At 38.7% G+C, this 18060-nt stretch overlaps 1 protein-coding gene across 8 annotated transcripts in view; it reads left to right on the plus strand.

Moving 5' to 3' along the window:
- DTNA (dystrobrevin alpha) overlaps positions 1–18060 on the plus strand; it is a 275178-nt gene that overhangs the window by 198658 nt on the left and 58460 nt on the right. For 3 of the 8 annotated variants that reach the window (XM_019547727.1, XM_019547711.1, XM_019547694.1), the window contains exons 9-10: positions 2391–2515; positions 9294–9374. In XM_019547727.1, coding sequence (XP_019403272.1) covers positions 2391–2515; positions 9294–9374 — 206 coding nt within the window. Of the gene's footprint in view, positions 1–2390; positions 2516–6842; positions 6852–9293; positions 9375–12321; positions 12412–18060 lie in introns of all 8 variants that reach the window. The other 5 variants (XM_019547677.1, XM_019547666.1, XM_019547688.1 and 2 more) reach the window with 3 other exon arrangements.

The raw sequence follows: 18060 nt of genomic DNA on the forward strand, positions 1-18060 counted from the left end.
CTCTGTTGCCAATATAGATAACCAGCTCTGTAATAGAGACATCACTATTGTGGTCCCTGTTCACCATTATATTTGGAGGTGAGAAATTTTTTTTGAGTCTGGATTTGAGCAGTTTAACACTGTGCTGGATGTCAAGACAGCTGCAGCAGGGTCTTGGAATAGAGTGCTATTTTCACAGTAAGTGCTTCATTTCTGTGGGACCCATAGAAAAATAATTGTTAGCTTTTCTCCTGCTTGCTCCTTTTGATATGTTAATGGATACGTGTTAATGAAATTACGGGGAATATGAAAGCAGCATTCAACTCTTTGTGAAATATGTTTTAGCAAGTGATTGAACTGTATGTGTGTAATGTATATTTATCATAGTCCCATCACAATAGCTTTCAAACAGTTAACATCATTAGAGTCATAATAAATGAAGCAATAGAAATAAGCACCCACCCACCTTGACATTGTTAAAAAATAAAATGTCATTCATACCCAGCTGGCATAAGTGCTTCAGCAAATAGCCAAGTCTAGCCCCTTCTCCCAGAGGTCATCAAATCTGGGCTCATCACAGCCCAAGAGAAGAAGCAAGTTTCCAGTAGATATGTACAGGGAACTAGCTGGTCTTTTATGTAGGAACACTACAAACTATACATACACATGTGTGTTTGTAGGCAAAGTTGCCAAACATATTTCAAATAGTTAAAACTCTGATGCTTGAAATAATCTGCCTGCCTGATGCTAATGGTGCATAGAACAGCCAAGGGTTAAAGACAAGGAGCACTATTTGATTAGTATGCCAGTCGCATGGCTCTGCACTGCCTCAGAGTAAGTCTGGGTCTACAGCTGTCCTCTGGACTCTTACAGTGAGTGGATATGGTTTGCCTTTTGTTTAGACTTTGATTAGGACTGTCTGCCATGCAGCTCTTGTTCTCATCCTTTAATCACACATTTGTGAAGTGACATCTTCTCTTGCTGCAGCAAGGGTGGTACAATTAGGCAGATCAGGGAATTAGGTGACTTCACGTGAAAGTGCTTCAGAATCCTTGGTAGACACAGCAAAAAGTTCCACCTGCATATGTGTCCATTTTCTGCTACTACCCAAATGTTTTCACTACAGATGTTAATACAGTATTTAAATACAGGTCTCAAGTTGCCTTGACACTGTGTTTGCTAGTGTTCTTTCGAAGATCATATCTATTTCACTTATGTTGTGTGAACATTTTTTTTATACTTGGTCTACTTTTAAAAAGTTAGGTTTTTGAAAGTTTAAAAGCATGTGCACACACAACATTGAGCTGCTCCAAGAGATTGGAGATGTGGACTCATTTATGTGTGTTTGAAATAAAACTCAACATGAGTACATTCAGAGTCATGTTCCTTCTGTAACAACGTAGAATGAGAGTTCTAAATTGTTCACATTCATTGTAATATGTAAGCTGGAATTCTGATAATAAAAATACTTCTTAATATCTTGGTTACAGTAAGAACTTTTTACATTTTATAGTGCCATCCATGTCAAAGCACTTTAAAAACTCCAACAAATCAAACTTCTAACTTTTATTGATATGTAAGTAGTAGTATCCTCCATTTTACTGATAGAAAAACAGTCCCAGAGAGATCAAGTGGCTTATGGGAAATCTATTGTAGAGCCTAGAACAGAAGCCAGTTCTCAGCTATGTGTGATAGCTACACGGCCTTCTTTCTCAGTAGTGAAACTGATATTTGGGAAGTTATGTTACTGTAGAAGTCATCCTACTATAAATATGCTTTTAAGGGCTGAAGGTGTGTGGCTGTCCAAATCATTTAAAGATAGCATTACCTTCTATTGCAGTTTGGAGACTTGTGGGATCCCAGGTATCCAAGTCTTATGTTTGTACAATGACAGGAGATGCTCATTCTTTTGGGAAATAATGGAATTTTTTAGGGCTTTTTCTTTTAGCTTTTTGTCTCCATGTCCATGCAGTTCTGTCAGTGCTGAGCCTGAAATTTCATTGCCCTTGCAGCATTTTACAGCATAGTAGAGGCAGCTGCTTCTAAAGGAGGCAAGGAGAGGGGCTTTAAAACAACAGCTAAAGTATGAAAGAATCTAGTGCTAAATCTATGCATATGGAAATACTACAGAGGGAAAGAACCCAATGGACCCATTTGAAAGTATGCCACTGCTTGAAAAAGAGCAGCTTTTCCTAGGAGCCTGATGTGAAGCCCCTTTCAAGATCAAGGGAATCTTCCTATTGACCTACATGAAATTTGAATCATTAGACTTCTAGAGAAGGGGAAAAGTTTAGACTATGTGACTGTAAGTGTTGGCACTTCCTTTTGTTTGGTACTTTCTGTAGTTTTAATTTAGAAACAGTTTACACCTTACTTGTCCAGATTACCTCTACCTTCCTTGTTCCTCCCAGAAATCACCTGCTAAGAAGCTAACTAATGCACTTAGCAAGTCTTTAAGCTGTGCTTCCAGCCGTGAACCTTTGCACCCAATGTTCCCTGACCAGCCTGAAAAACCTCTAAACCTGGCTCATATTGTGTAAGTATCTGTGTGCTGTAGAGAAGTAACCTTTGCTCTAGCTGACACGTACTGTAGTTTTGACTCTGATGGAAATGGAAGATGGCTGTTGCATATCTTGTGCAATGAATCAGATGGATAAATTTGAATCCATTCACAGGAAGGGGATATTCTTCATAATATCATTCTGTTAACATGAATTTACCTTTGCTGTCCAGAATGCATTGAAGTTATAGAAAAATTGCATGGAAAGTATTGATAAAACTGATGTAGGTATTGGGATACAACCAAGTGGGCAAAGAGGACAAAAGGATTCTTCAAATTGTATATAGTTTCCTGGTTTAGGGCTTCTGGATTTTTTTTCTTATCTTACCACTCTGGATTTATTATTCAGTCTCCAAATGTTGAGGTAAATGTAAAACAGCAGTTTCTTGACCTAAAGAGAGCGTAACTAGCTATTTTAGTCTGAAGTCAGGTAGAAGCTACTTTGACCTAAGGAATAATAATGCGTGTGAAATCCTGGCCTTGTTGAAGTCAGTGGCAAAGTTCAATGAAACCATAATATCACCCTTCCTCTAAAACTCTCTAGTTCAGTGTGCAGTTGTTTCTAGTTTTGGATTCTGGTTAATTGGTCTTTTTCAGTTTACTCAATGATTTGTCTCTAAGTTTTGATAAGTTGTGAAAATAACATCCCTTTCCCAGTCCATATTTTTTTAACTGAAAAATTCATATAAAGTAGCCAACACTATGCTTTCCTCCCTAAGAGTCAAGGAGGAACTCAAAGCAGATGGAGACTTACACTTGCACAGGGTGGAAAAATCACCTCTTTACTGATGGTCCACCATTTATACTAGAGGCGAATTAAATGTTCTCATTCAGGTGTTCTGTAGCTTTGGGCTCTCTGGCTCATAGAAAGGAAATACATCCTTTCTGAGACATTTAAAGCAGATACAGTACAACAAATGGGAAAAAGTGACAATGAACTAGACATGGTGAAATGATTCAGCAGACTGCAGGAATTTTTAAAGTATTTCTCATGGAGGTGCTCCAGTCTCTATCATAGTTTTTTAAGAAATATCTTCTTTGTAAATCTCTCCATCAGGTCATTGATTAAAGCAGCTTGGGCAACAAGCATAAAATTTTATTTGCATGGTATATCTCTGAATCACTGGGAGACCAGACTTTTTTCATTTATGTTGTTATTCTCTTTTTCCATCTGTCAATACTGAATGTGTAAAGTGAGGAATACAAGCAGCATGCTGCACAGTGGCTGCAGCACTGTGAGATGGGGGAACTCCCTTAAACATCTTTAAAAATTTTAAATAAATCATACTGATGATCTTTGCATGGTCAAAACAGGAGCATTTCTAATACAGCAGTGGTGTTCTACTTTTAAAATGTGAGAGATCTCTCTCAGATATTTAATTTTCATGAAATGCATAGAACTGATTATTGCTTAAAAGGAATTCATTGCTGTATAAAAATATAAAGATGGCATATTGTACTAAGGAAGAGAGAAATTAGAGATTGGCTTGCTCAGATTCCATGGTGATAAGCATGGTATAAAAGCCTGGATACATGGATGGATAGATAACAGTTTAATAAGGTAGGACCTGGTCATGCATTAGAGAAAGCTTCAAAGTGAAACTAAAGATTTTTCTCTGTGTTCATTCCCTCATGTCTCCAGTAAGAGACATCTGTCTATATCACAGACAGCATGCATCAGTAGCAGTAAATACAGGGTTATTGTAAAGGGATTAAAAAAATTAAGAAAGGGAAAGAAAAAAATACTGTAATTGAATAAGATCTGTTCCAAAATTTTTGCCATAAAATTAGTACCTTGTCTCCTTTTTAAATACATACATATAATTTAGTGTGATTGCACATGAGGATAAAAGGCCATCTATTTTGTTTTATGATATAGTTTACCCTTATTGTTAGATTGAAAGCAATATAACTATATAGAGTACAATGGTACATGAATGAAAAACCTGCAAGTTGTAGAGATAGCATGATCTTCAGTGTAATTCACATAAATTAACTGAGGGGAAAGATATGCTACAGCAATTTACTGAGAGCATCTTCTTGCTGGTGTGTTTTTTATTTTTAAATATGATGGAAGATAAAAGGTATGAGGAGAAACAGCTCTGGGCAAAAAGCCAGGCAAAGGGATTTTTTACAAATACATTTAATGGAAGACTTCTTGCAACAAAAGAGTCCTCCTTTTCAAGACTTGCAATTTTACAGAAGGTCTTTGTCCTTATTATTGCTCTGTTTTTTTTTAAGTTAGTAACCCTTCTTTTTCATTGTTCTCTTTCCCCCTTGAGTGCACAGAGCAGAAGACCTATATCAACATTTTCAATTAAAACTACAGTAGATGGCAAAACATATCAAATAAACACAACACTGTACCATTTAGGGCGAGGCAAAAAGTAATTAGTAATGTGCATGATCCTGTATTAAAGGATGAATTTGAGAATTACGAGAGTTCAACTTATGCAAGCATTTTAAGGGTGTTTTTGTTTTCCATAAACATGATTGCCAACCAAAAAGAAACCCCAAAACACGGGGAGAACCAGTGGTATTAATAAAATGTCAAAGTGGGATTTTCCAAAACATGCCACAGTGGTCTGACTTTGTTCCCACAACTTTAGTGTGAATAGAAATTAGGTCAGCACTGAGCACTTCTGAAAATTCCCACCATTTTATGTTGTAGATATCTTCTTGTGTGTGTGTGTGTATGCGTGTGTATGTGCGTGTGTGTGTGTGTGTGTGTGTGGATGTATATATACAATATATGGAAGCTGGACAGTCCAGTGCTATACTATGTTAGCTATGCAGTACTGCATAAAGCAGTGGTGGCCAGCTTTTTGGCAGGAATACCAAAAGTTAAACCCCACCTGTTCCCTGGTGTCACTCTGATCCCTGCCCTGCCCTGCCCTGCCCCCCTAGGCTATCTGATAGAGTTTGTGACCCTCATGTTCTGGGAGGAAGGCAGAAGGTTTTGAGCACCTGGCCCGGGTGAGCAGAGTGAGTGCAAGGTGTTGCTTCTAGAGGAAATGTCGCCTCCAAGAATCGGATTAACCCTTTCATGGCCCTGCGGCCACCACCATTTTATATGGTAATTAAGGATCCAAAGTCCTTAGTTCAGTGGTGGCTTCAGGGAGGAAATGTTAACCTGGCTCTTCTCACTGACACCTGACACCCCCTCTTTCAGTGGCATCCTGCCTCTGCTCTGCCCAACACAGACAGAGGCTCAGACCCCTGCCTCCTCTAATGCACTTCCTTCTGCTGAGCATCTGGGGCAACCATGCCACACAGGTCAGCTGCCCATGCCACTTGCTGCATGCCTGCCATGGGTTAGCTACCCCAACATACAGAATATGCTCAGGTAGTGTCTGGGCTGCTTTCTGCCTTGCTTCAGGTGGGTTGTTTGGGTAATTTAGGTTTCTCCATATTTGTGGGTTCCTTCTCCAGAAGCTTAGCAATGAACTAGGAGGCTACTCATTCTGATCAGTTACTATGTTAGAAGACTGCATCTGAGATTAGAATTTGACCTTGATTGTCCAGGTGATCTGCCATCCATGTCTGTTGCACCTTTTTATATTTAAACATGCCTGTGATACTCAAGATGAACTTGAGGAAGGTGAAGATGGGACAGTGCCCTTAAAGTCATCCTGTGAAAGCCCTAATGGATGTCAACAAGAGTTTTCTTGATATGAGAATTAACAAGGAAACACAGCATACAAAGCAAAAGGTTTGATCAAAACATGAGTAGGGACCTACTTAATATGCATTTTTGCAGATTTCATGGAAACCATGAAATCCAAAATAGTCCATGAAATCAACTTAAAAAAACTTAATAAAAATAAAATGTTGGCTCCCCAGTAGGAGCCAGGTCCTCGCTGCCTCATAGTCCACCTGGGAGGGGAGAGTGCTGGCTGGCAAGGTGGCATGAAGGGCAGCCAGTAGCCAAGATGGCAACCGCCCCCTGCACCCCCGGGCCTCTCCAGGAATCAGCGGTGTGGGGCAGGGTCACTGGGAAATGCCTGTGAAATCAACTCTTCATGCCACGACAAAGCCACAAAAAATCCTTTGTCTGGCCACAAATTAAGTAGAACACTAAACATGTATTAAGGCTCTGATTTTCCAAGCATTTACACATACTAGTAACTCTGGACCTACAAACAGCCCCATTACCTAATGTGCATAGACTTCTCTCACATGCCTGTTTGCAGGATCCAGGAGCTAAGTTTGGCATATATTCAAAGCTCTATTTTTAGCGTATACATTTTAAAATGTCATCTTAATTAATAGTCTCTTTTCAATTTCATTTTGGCTGCAAAAGAGATACTTGGTGAGTATTTTATTCTCCTTCAGCATGTTTTTTGGAGGAAAATTTAACATGTAACATCACTCATATCTTCACTGTTGATCTCAACACAGAGTCCAACACAATGTATAATAACTCTTGAATATACATAATGGCCAACAGTTTCATCATCCAGGTTAAAAATAAAATGAACCATAAATGTAAAAATAACGTAGCTACTGTGAAATAAATAAATCACCAGTTTAAAATTCTCAGGATATAAGTAGCTTGCCAATTAAAAAAGACTACATTATTCTTAATTTTTAAGGAAGTCTTTTATTATCAGTCTCCCCTCAATGATTTATAATTGCATTTTGGTGATGAAGCAGTTGAGATCTTAAGCCTTGTGGGGTAGGAATGGAGTTTTTGTGCTGTGTTTGTACAGCATATAAGAGGCTCTACACCAGGACCAAGGATCAGAGGAACTGCTACAAAACAAGTAAATAATGATAGTAGAATCCAGCAGTACCTGACAGAGCATTTTGGTGCTTGAGATGAAATATTTTTGAGCAAAAGAGCTGTATTGAGGGTGGTTGTTCATCATGCTATTTGACTGCATGTATTTCTTTTAAAATTGATATGCTCAATTGGCCCTCTTAACATCAGTAGTATTAGTCAAGCAAAATTGATACATCTAACAACCTTGCAAGGAAGAATAATATTCTCCAGTTTCTAAATGGAGAAACAAATGTTAAAAAAGAGTAGGAACTAGAGATGAAATCATGGCCCCATTGAATCGGTGGCAAAACTCCCACTGATTTCAATCTAAAAACTTCCATTCATTTTAAGAGAGGTTTTTTTTCTGCCTGCATATTGTCAGCAAAAATTGCTACAGGTTTAGTTAACTCACGTAGGTGTCTAAGAAGTTGATTTGTAGGTATCTGGGAACCAAAGTGCCATCTGTTGCATTCACCAAATAACTGAAGGTTTTGTGTGCTTCCCAAAAATTCAAGTCCTCTGGGTCTGAAGGTTCATTATCAGAATGATGACCTTGCACACAAACTGCTCCATGGTAACTGCCTGCATGTATGCTCTTGTTTTACAATAAGTAAAAGTGATCCCCTCATGAAACAGGGAAATTACTATAGAGTCATTTCCACACTGTACATCTTTGCTTCCTGTTATGAACTCAGAGCAGCTTGTTCATAAGCACAGCATTCTTAGGTTCTGTGGATCCGTGAGTGAACAGCCAGATAGAGAATTCAGTATGCGACTTACCAGTCACAGCATTAGGCCAAAAAAGTAGCTTCTTACCATGACATGATCTGAAAAGACATTATAAGCTTTTTTAAACTGTTATGGTATTTCCACTTTAAGAAACCAAATTATCCCTTCAGAATTCTTGAGGAAAATGTTTATGGTGTAATGTTATTTCCACCAACACGTATAACCATCCTTGGTTATTCAAACTATTGTATGCAGCAATTTGGGCTTCTGCATTGTCCTGAAAACTGCAATACAGTTCTATTTTCTGAGGGTAGCTGTTGCATCCTTCTCTGTACACTTGCAGAAGTCAAAATAAATGCATCTCTCACAAAGCCTGTGTTAAATGTAGCTTCAGGTACTGTACTTGTCCCAGAGGCACCTTTGTAATTTTAAAAACTTATTTTTTGTATTTCCAAAACGTTCATCACTTCTTTTCTCTGTACAAGAAGCATACACAAATAGAAGAGAACTTGCCAGGCAAAGAAAACAAGAAACTAAACCCCAAGTGCTTTCAAATACTCAAGATAAACGAAAACAAGCAAAAGGGAAAGGTTTCCTCTAATTTCCATTTTAGGAATAACAGCAAATAAGCAATTTCAGACAAAAAATTAAGTTGTAAGTTGACAGTCCTTTTTATTCAGTGTGTGCTGGTTTAAAGGTTATACCTATGCAGCATTTTTGCACTACTGGTATTTTATGGGCTATGTCTACACTGCAGTCACTACATTGATACAGTATCAGAAGGCTCAGCACTGGATATAAAACCTGCTTCAAAAGTTGGCTAAATACTCAAGCAGTTAAGCTGCCCTGAGCTCCCTGCTGTAGCAACTGGACCATTATAGGTATTTTAGAGCTAGCTCAGGGATGTCTACACAATACTGCAGTCACAGTAATATAGACCATGGAGTTTTAGGAAGATGCTTCACAATTCATTATTTTGTCAGATTAGAAAAATCATGTAGCAAATAGCTTAAAAGGTACTTCAGAATACACAAAAACCCAACCATAGTCCTCTTATCCTATGTTTTAAACACACACACACACACACACACACACACACACACACACTCTCTTACTTCAATTTAGAGCAATTATTTAAAATAGAAGACATACAGGCAATTTACCTTGAGCAGGAAAATCATTCATCTTTATTTGTAAACACTATTGCTGTAGTTTATTAAATCAAAAATGAATATGCTTAACTATTTTGCTTTCTCATAGGCCTCCCAGACCTGTAACCAGCATGAATGACACACTCTTCTCCCACTCTGTTCCCTCAGGAAGTCCTTTTGCAAACAGAAGGTGAGTTATTTTCCAATTTACTTTAACCCAAGTCATCTGAATGGAAAAAAAATTTCTGGTCATTTGGGCTTAGGAAGGGAGGGTGGATTTTGTTTGGGCTTTTATCTATTTAAAATTCTCAGTGAAAAATGTGACTAGAAAAAGGCATAGGAACATCCCACCTTTTTGGATTAAGTTCCAATTACTCAGATGGGGAGCCCAGTTTTGAAGTGTATGCCTCTGACCTGTGACCTAGGGCATCCAGTTATGCATTAATATGCTCAGTGGGTACTTAATTACTAACAGTATATTTTGAGGGCCCTAAAATCACTATTTAAGTTCCCAAACACAGGATTAGATACTCAGGCTAGGTAGAGAGAGTCAAACAGCAGCCTAAGGCTGAATCAGTTGCAGGTTAATCTAAAATGCACAGATTAAATTTGAAACAGAAGTGAACAGATATATACCTTTGATTCAGGAAATGCAGCCAAATGCCTGCAGTGGCTCAGGCCAGAAGCCAGGGGTTGCTAGAGCACAACTCTCTGGCTGTGTTCACTTCCTCTTCCTGCTGCCCCCAAGGTCTCTGGGACTTGCAGTCCAGAATTACAGCAGCAGGCCTCTGCAGGGTTTCTCATCACTTCCTCTTCCTGCTTCTAGGTGCCTCTGTCTACAGTTGCAGCTAGCAGTAAGTTTGAGCAGAGGAAGGAGTATTTAACCCCCTTTCCTGGCCCCAAACCCCAGCCAGGGTTTGCTGGGAGTCAGTCCCCCACCATAGACTGGGCTGCATTCCCACCTGGGCTTTTGTCTTCCATCCCCTTGTCAGCCATCCCTCACTGCTCCAGCTAGGGAGGAGAGAAGTGGGGCCAGCCCTGCTCTCTGGGGCAGATAGCACAGCACAGCCCAGCCAAGGGCTGGAAAGCATGCTGGGGGACTGATTTTAACTTGAACCAGGAAGGGGTCTGGGACAAAGTTTCATAAACCAGTTTGACCCAAATCAGTTAAGTCTGATACTACATTCAACCAGGTTTATCTTAAACCAGTTTCTGCCATTTTGAAACTGGTTTATGTGCATGGAGCTTCCATTCTGTTACAGGTTTAAACCAGTTTCAGATCACTTAAACCAGTTTATGTGTAACGTCTGTCCCTGGCCCCATAGATTAGCCACCAAACGTTAAAAATTTGGCCACAGATTCTAAGTCATTTGTCTATGTCAGTGGGGCCTTAAGAGAGAAGTTGGGTAAGATTTTTTTCTGTTGAGTACTGTGTTAATAAATTAATTTGTCACCTCTGGGAATCCAAGTTAAAATGTCTGTCATATCACAAATGGAAATGAGTTTGATGTCTTCCTAATTCTTCCTTACATGTCTGAGAAAGAAAAGCATTTTGACTGTAATACAGCCTTCTTAGTATAGCTTTAATTCAAATTTTACTTGCACTTCATCCATGTTGGCCATAACAATTTTTATATAATGATATACAGTGTAGAATACAAGGATATGTTTTTATGCTTAGTGTTATTTGTCATTAAGTAAAGAAGGACCTCATATAAGAATGCCTAGGAGCAAGCACCTCTAAACTGGAAGGGAGGGAGGTTCTAGATCGGAGCTTTGCAGTGTAGTCTGAATTCACAGCATCATTTCTAGACCTAGCTGAAAAGACTTTAAACACAAATGATCAAATGAAATGAAACTGCAGCTACTTTTGGTAAGGTTAGGACATATTGGTGCTTAGCAAGATGGCAAACCATCTTTTCAACCAATTAAAACATCCAGTATTTCATTAAAGTCTGCAACAAAGAAAGAAACATGTTGAAATTTGATGATCTTTTAGAAAACAAGACAGAATTCTCCAAAAATGTCACTCCCAGGGTGTGCTACTCCATAAGTCGGTATATGAGCAGGCAGCCATGATGTGTGCAACATTTGCTACCTACTACATAATAATCTAAGTAAACTTGTCAGTAGCCAAGAAACTAGAAGGGGAAGCACCTCCTTGTTGTAACTGAGAAAGTAAGCATGGTATAACCTATGGCTGCATTTGATTGCATTGTTCTTGCTTTATGTGTCAGTGTTTCAGTGACCCAAAATAACCAAACATAACCGTGGCAACATGCGTATTTGTGGTTAAAACACCAGAAACAGAGCCTGTAATATAATTGTGAGTAAAGATGTTTTACTACCCTAACAATTAAAATGGTTACTGAAAATTATTTATAACCCATAAATTATCTTGGTTACTTTTATGCGTTCAGTTACTCTCTCTTAACTAGTAAGAATATTTTTTCATTTTTTTCTCATTCAATAAAAATATGCTTCATAATATAAGAGGAAGCCATAAGTAATTATTAATTACAGTATCTTCTATTATATTTACTGAATGCATTTCATTTGACTTATGAAAAAAATTGTTTTTGTTGTTTTTATTAATTCAAGCTATTATTTTTAATGACCAGGATCCAGTGTAGACACATTCCTGACCCTTTAGAATTCTGTTTCTCCTGAACACCAGAGGTTTCCTTTTTGCAGGAAATCAGAACTGGTGGATGGAAAACCTCTGTAGGACATGAGGAATTTTAAAAGGCCAGGACTCTAGATAGACAGACATCCTGGTAAGTGGGTGATATGACATCTTTCCATCATGAAATATTCCTATGATGCCATGGTCATTTCTGGTTATTTTAGAGTTAATAATACCCTGTTATGTGAAAGAATACCGTACATTAAATCTCTTACAATTTTTTGTCTGCCCACCTCCGTGATATTTAAGTGTGTCACAGTTTGTTTTTTAAGTATTTTTGTTTTCAGCCTTAATTAAACTGAATCCCATCATTTTACTTTGTAAAAAAAAAATTGTTTCGTCTAAAATAGTCATGAATTGGATTGAATGCACTGAATCCACTTTGAGCATGCCACTTTCTGTGTGTGTTTGCATAGGATATTAACAAGGTTTCATTGTCTGAATTATTCAGGTTACTTGAGGGTATAAATGTAGCCAGTCCTGTGGCTGATGAGCATTCTCTTATAAAGCTGTATGTAAATCAGCTTCACAACAATTCACGGTCAGTATGAGAGTACTAAACCACTAATTGTTGTAGTTCTGTAGCTGATGGACTAAATTACTAAAGATACCCTTAAAGGAAGGTTCTGAATCAGATAGAGGACTTCTGTGGCTTTAATTAGACCTTTATTGACTTCACTCTGGCCTTAAACTTCACAAACTTCTCTTGCTTTTGCATAGCACCAGTATTTCATTTTAGATTTTTACATAAGAACTCCAATTTACACTTTAGTACAGAATATGTACTAGAGGGCAGATCTAATGAAAGAATTTAGTACCGAGAAGCCTGGCACCTCAGCAATTAAATTTTAGGCATCTGGCACCCACAGTGGAAGCCAAAGTCCACTGGTAAGCTTGTTATACAATGCACAGGGAAAGTTAGGCATCTTAGAAAGATGAGAGTATCTAAAATCATTCCTTTCTTCAGAGCTTAGACACTTGAGTATAGACTATAAGGAGGTATGGAGGAAGCACCGCTATATCCAAAGCCTAGAGCCATCTTCTGAGGTGGGGTGGCATCTTTTGTGACCTGGCCCAAGATGCTGTCCCAGGTCTCTACCCCCCACACCCCAAGGCAGCCCCTGTCTTGCTACCAACCCCCCCATTCCCTCTGCAGTGAGAGCAAATGCAGATGCAGTGGAGCAACAGCTCCACAGAGGATAGGATGGGCACCATGGGGCCACTCCATGCAACTGATTTCCCGTGCTGGATTGGACTTTTGCAAGCCTCATAGGACCTCTTTGTTTGCTGAATCTGGCCTGTGGACCACAGGTTGCTGACTCCTGTTTTAAAGAGTTGTTGCTACAGCTTGTGGTGTGGTTGTCTTCTTTCTCAAGTGTGTAGTTACAGCTCTCAACCACAAAGTGGGAGGTCTGTGTTTTAGGTTGTTTTCAACCTAAGGGGATTCAAATCCACATTCCCAAACTATCTGAGAGCACTAACCATAAGGCTAAATGTTAGACTGAGAGGTGAGTCTGAAGAAAGGAAGGAGAGGGAACTCTCTACCCTCACTGTTGAAGTTGACCCATTGTATGGTACAGTTAATAAGCAAGATTCATGGGGCCAGGAGGAGGACAAGAAGGACCATGTCTCTAGTGCAGTGGGTGGGAAATGGAGCGAATCTTCCATCAGCTGAGTTGGAGGGAATCTTGAGTTATAGTTTGTCTGTCCTTCCTTCCTTTCTTCCTATTCAAACAAGTATCAGTCCAGGCAGAAGAGACTGGAATCCAGGACACCTTCCTCCTTGCTAACTACCTTAATTATCAATCTGCACAATGATGCTCCCTACTACTTGCTTTCCTTCTGGCCCATGCATCTTGCATCACTTGCTATCTATTATTCACCTGCAAAAGGAAAGCTGAAAGGTGTCTTCCCACATAGAGGAGCCTACAGCTTGATGGTGAGGGCACTCTCTTGCAGGGTGGGAAATATAGGTTTCCTGTAAGACTGAAAAAGTCTCCCACTGCCTGAGGAGAGTGTTTTAACCTCTGAGCTATTATATAAAATAGCCATATTTTTAAGTGAAACTGGCCTTGGCTGCTGTCCGTTGTGCTGAACTCGGTGCTGGCTATTAGCAGTGCACAGAGCGGACCCTGTTCGATTCGGATTTGGATTTAGCCCAAATCAGGGACAGTGATTCGATGAATTGATTTGGATCACTGTCCCTGATTCGATTAGGCTGAATCTGAATCTGAAGATTCAATGCTGATTCAGAGAATCAGCAATTCGGACATTGACACAGCTTTAAATATTTTTTCTACATAACTTAAGGCAACAGGTGCAGCTCGTGAATGCCGTGATGCTGGGGTGGATGGAGCTTCCCACAGGACTGTGGGGGGCTCTCCATGTGCTCAGCAGCTAACCCAGAACTGAAGGGTTCCGATTCGATTTGGAGAAATTAAAGGCTCCTTATAATTCAATTCGGATTTGGCGATTCAGCCACCAAATCGGGCCAAATCTCCACTGAATCAAATCAGGGACCAAAGCTTCACACAGTCCTACTGGCTATGTGTGGTAGGCCTAGCTGATCAGGCCTCTCAGAGATTTAGGCACTGCTCTACCTTGTTTCTGGATCCCAATGGTACTTAGACTGGAACCAGGGACATTTCTTGGTGTGGTCGCAGTGTAAAACTGTAGGCATCCAAGGAAGTTCAGTATCCAAAAAGGAGTTTAGGCACATCTGTGGTTAGGTCTCTTCTGAGCAGGGTGTTTTTTAATCACCGGTTTGGACTTAAGTATCCAAGGTCCACCTAAGTCCTGTTTTAGGCACCTAAGCCCTGTTTTGAATGTGGCTTTAGAAGCAATTATTGCTTAAGCAGGACACCTCTAAATTTCCACTTTCAGTGTGTCTTTCCTTTTCCATTGGTAAAGGGGGGGTATAAAAAAAAGATTAATATTTTAGTTTAAAAACCATTCCAAGTTTCACAAGGAGTCTCTTTTTTTCTTTCATGGTTTTCTCCTAGTGGTGACTGTTCACCAGCTGAGGTCAGCTATTCCATAACCCTTTTTACCCTATTGCATCCTATGAGAATATTTTGCTTTTCTTGCCACAGTGGCCTACAGGACACCAGATCCAAATCCCACTGAAGTCAGTGGAAGCCTGACCTCATTGACTTCAGTGAGCTTTGCATCAGGCTCATTGTCTCCAAGATTCTTCACCCTTCATTTAGAATTTCTTCTCATTTTACTTATTTGAATGAGACTCAATTTTTGTTTTATATGGTGCTGCTGGATGATACCAGCTCTCCTAAGAAGTCTTCAGTGAATTGTAATGATCTCTGTTATTTTCTGAATCAGTCTTTGAGCATCGGCTGTACTTCTGTGAATAAGCAGTTTCCATCAACCATGTCCCCCAATCTGTATTAGAGTACTAATGCTATCTCCACTTAATTTAGGCATTATTATTACAGTTGCTGTTATTGTAATCATCGTGGGAAAATAAGTCCTCATTAGAGGAAGCTTCTTCTGTCATGTGTCATAGAAATACATTTTGACAGTTCTGTTGGTAACTGCCAGTTTAATACTAGTAATGCATATTACAATAAAAATTGTTCAAACTCATGGTAAAGATTTTAGCTGAAATTAATAAATCTTAAAAGCCACCTTAGCAATGGTTCCACAGCATACAATTTATAGTCACTTCATTGTGTTTTGTGGTCTTGTTGAGACTTGGTGGCCTTATATTTCTTTTTCTGCTATTTCAGTTGACATTAAGCTACAAATTTTTTATGTATATCCAACTTTCCCAAAATTCAGACATGGTTGGGCTGAATTCTTCACCTGATATGTTTACTAGTTTTTCCAAGCCATCCCATCCCAGAACAAAAGTCCCTCAAATATTTTCATTACTTCTCATAGTTCATTTAAACTAACCTAGTTTGGACTGGCCTGCCCAAGTGAAAGCAACACGGGGAAACAACCTTGCACTAGCTATGAAATCTATAAGAAACACAAGGTGCCTATTATATATATAGGTGGTAGCTAGCATCAAAGAATATACTTATTCACTTGATTTCTTTATTTTTATTTTATTTTATTTTGTGCACTACAGAAGCCACATCCAAATGCCATATTATAAACAGGGAACAAATCATAATCTGATACAAATCCTACTTAGCTGTACTGCCATCTTGCCAATAATTAAAACCACAACTTCTACATTTTCTTGTACTGCCTGCTACTGCCTAAAAAGCAGCAGAAGAGTTTAGTGGCTTCTTTTGTAGCATGGCAATGACAGAAATATTTCTGTATATTGGGAAATATCCTTGTAAATTCAGTGCACTGGAATATGTCATTTACTGTAAAAGTGAGCAAACTGAGCATTACAGAGGCTGTTGTCTATTTGGAGCAGATAACAGTACTCCAGCTTAGTTAAAAGTTTTTCTTCCCTTTGGTTTTTTCTGATTTCCATGTCTAGTCTATCAGTGCCGATACAAGATATCACCAGGATGGATTCAGTATTACTTTTTTGCTGTTTGTGTCCATCTCCTTGGAAATGATTAATTTATGGCATTTGAGGAGGGAAGAAGTGCTAAGTGAACCAGAATGTTTATTAACTACATTTTCCCTAAGCTGTTTATTTTCAAAAATAATAAGGCATGAGTGAATGGAACAAGTCAGTCTATTATGATTAATTTTAAATTGGTTGTGAATGTGTGGCAGAAAAATATCTTACATTCGTGTTATCAGGTGCCTGAAACCTGTATGTTAAGTTATAGTGGCAGGTGCCTCTTGTTAGCTTCAGTAAAGCTATAAAAAGTGTTGGATATGCTGCCTGGTCAAAGGAATTTGGATGAATGAAGCCAAATAAGGAAATTCTCTGGGAATAGCCAAGCCCGGGCCAGAGAATACTGGTTTTCTTCTTGTCTAAGTAACTTTCTTCTCAAGATTTGGGAATGTAGAATTATACATGGTATTTGTACATTCTCTTTAGACCAGGGTGGGAACTCTTATTTCTTATACTGGCCAACAGTGAGCCTGGTGATGGAAAGATTTATAAAGGTTGATTGGGTAAATAGTCAGATACTACTATATATAGTTATAAATCATGTCAAATGTACACGTCCACTGACATTTGTACATGTATCTGTTCAAATATTTCTTTGGTAAAAAATCATTCTTTGGTCACTTGTTTTGACTTGGACACATTTTGATAGATGTATTATACTCAATAGGTTCTAACAAAATTCATTGCACAATACCTAAGGAATTACCAGGAACAAGCTTTGAATTTTTAGTGATTAGTTTTGAAAGCTCACAAAGGTTGGGTTAGGTCCCTGAAAGCTGGAGAAGGACAAACATATTACTTAACTGTAAAAGAGAGAGGGAGGGAGGGAGGGAGAACAAGAACCTATAAAATTATAGACTAATCAGCCTTACCTTTGTACCCAGGAAGATACTGGAACAAACTATTAAACAATCAGTTTGTAAGCATCAAGTTGATGGTAAGCTGATAAGAAACATCTAACATGAATTTGTCAAGAACAAATCATGTCAAACCAATTTAATTTCTTCCTTTGACAAGGTAATTGGCCTGGTGGATGAGAGCTACAGATAGGATGTAACTTGACATTTATTAAAGCTTTTGACATAGTCCCACATGACATTTTCATAAGCAAACTAGGGAAATAAGGTCCAGATTAAATTATTATTAGATGGGTGCACAACTAATTGAAAAACTGTATTCAGTAGTTATTAATGGTTTACACTCAAACAGGGAAGATATGGTTTCCCAAAAAGATCTGTCCTGGTTCCAATAGTATTTATTATTCTCATTAACTATTTGGATAATGAAATGGAGATACATTTAAAATGTTTGATGATATGATGATATGGAGGTTGGAGGGGCTGGTAGCACCCTAGAGGACAGGATTAGTATTCAAACAAATCTTGATAAGTCAGAGAAATGGTTTGAAATTGAAGTATTTCACTTAGAAAAATCAAATGCACAAATACAAAATAGGGAAAACTGTCTACATAGCAGTACTTCAAAATAATGTGGATTTAGAGTAGACCATAAGCTCAATATTTACTTAGCTGTTCTGGTCTGTTTTGAAAAGGAGATGTAATTATTATACTCCATTCACCAATAGTGAGACCTCAGCTTGAGTACTATGTCTTAGGGCTATGCGAAGCTTTTGATGCTGATTCA

The sequence above is a fragment of the Crocodylus porosus genome, unplaced genomic scaffold (assembly GCF_001723895.1).
Source record: "Crocodylus porosus isolate Cpor-Errol unplaced genomic scaffold, CroPor_comp1, whole genome shotgun sequence".
Taxonomy (NCBI): domain Eukaryota; kingdom Metazoa; phylum Chordata; order Crocodylia; family Crocodylidae; genus Crocodylus; species Crocodylus porosus.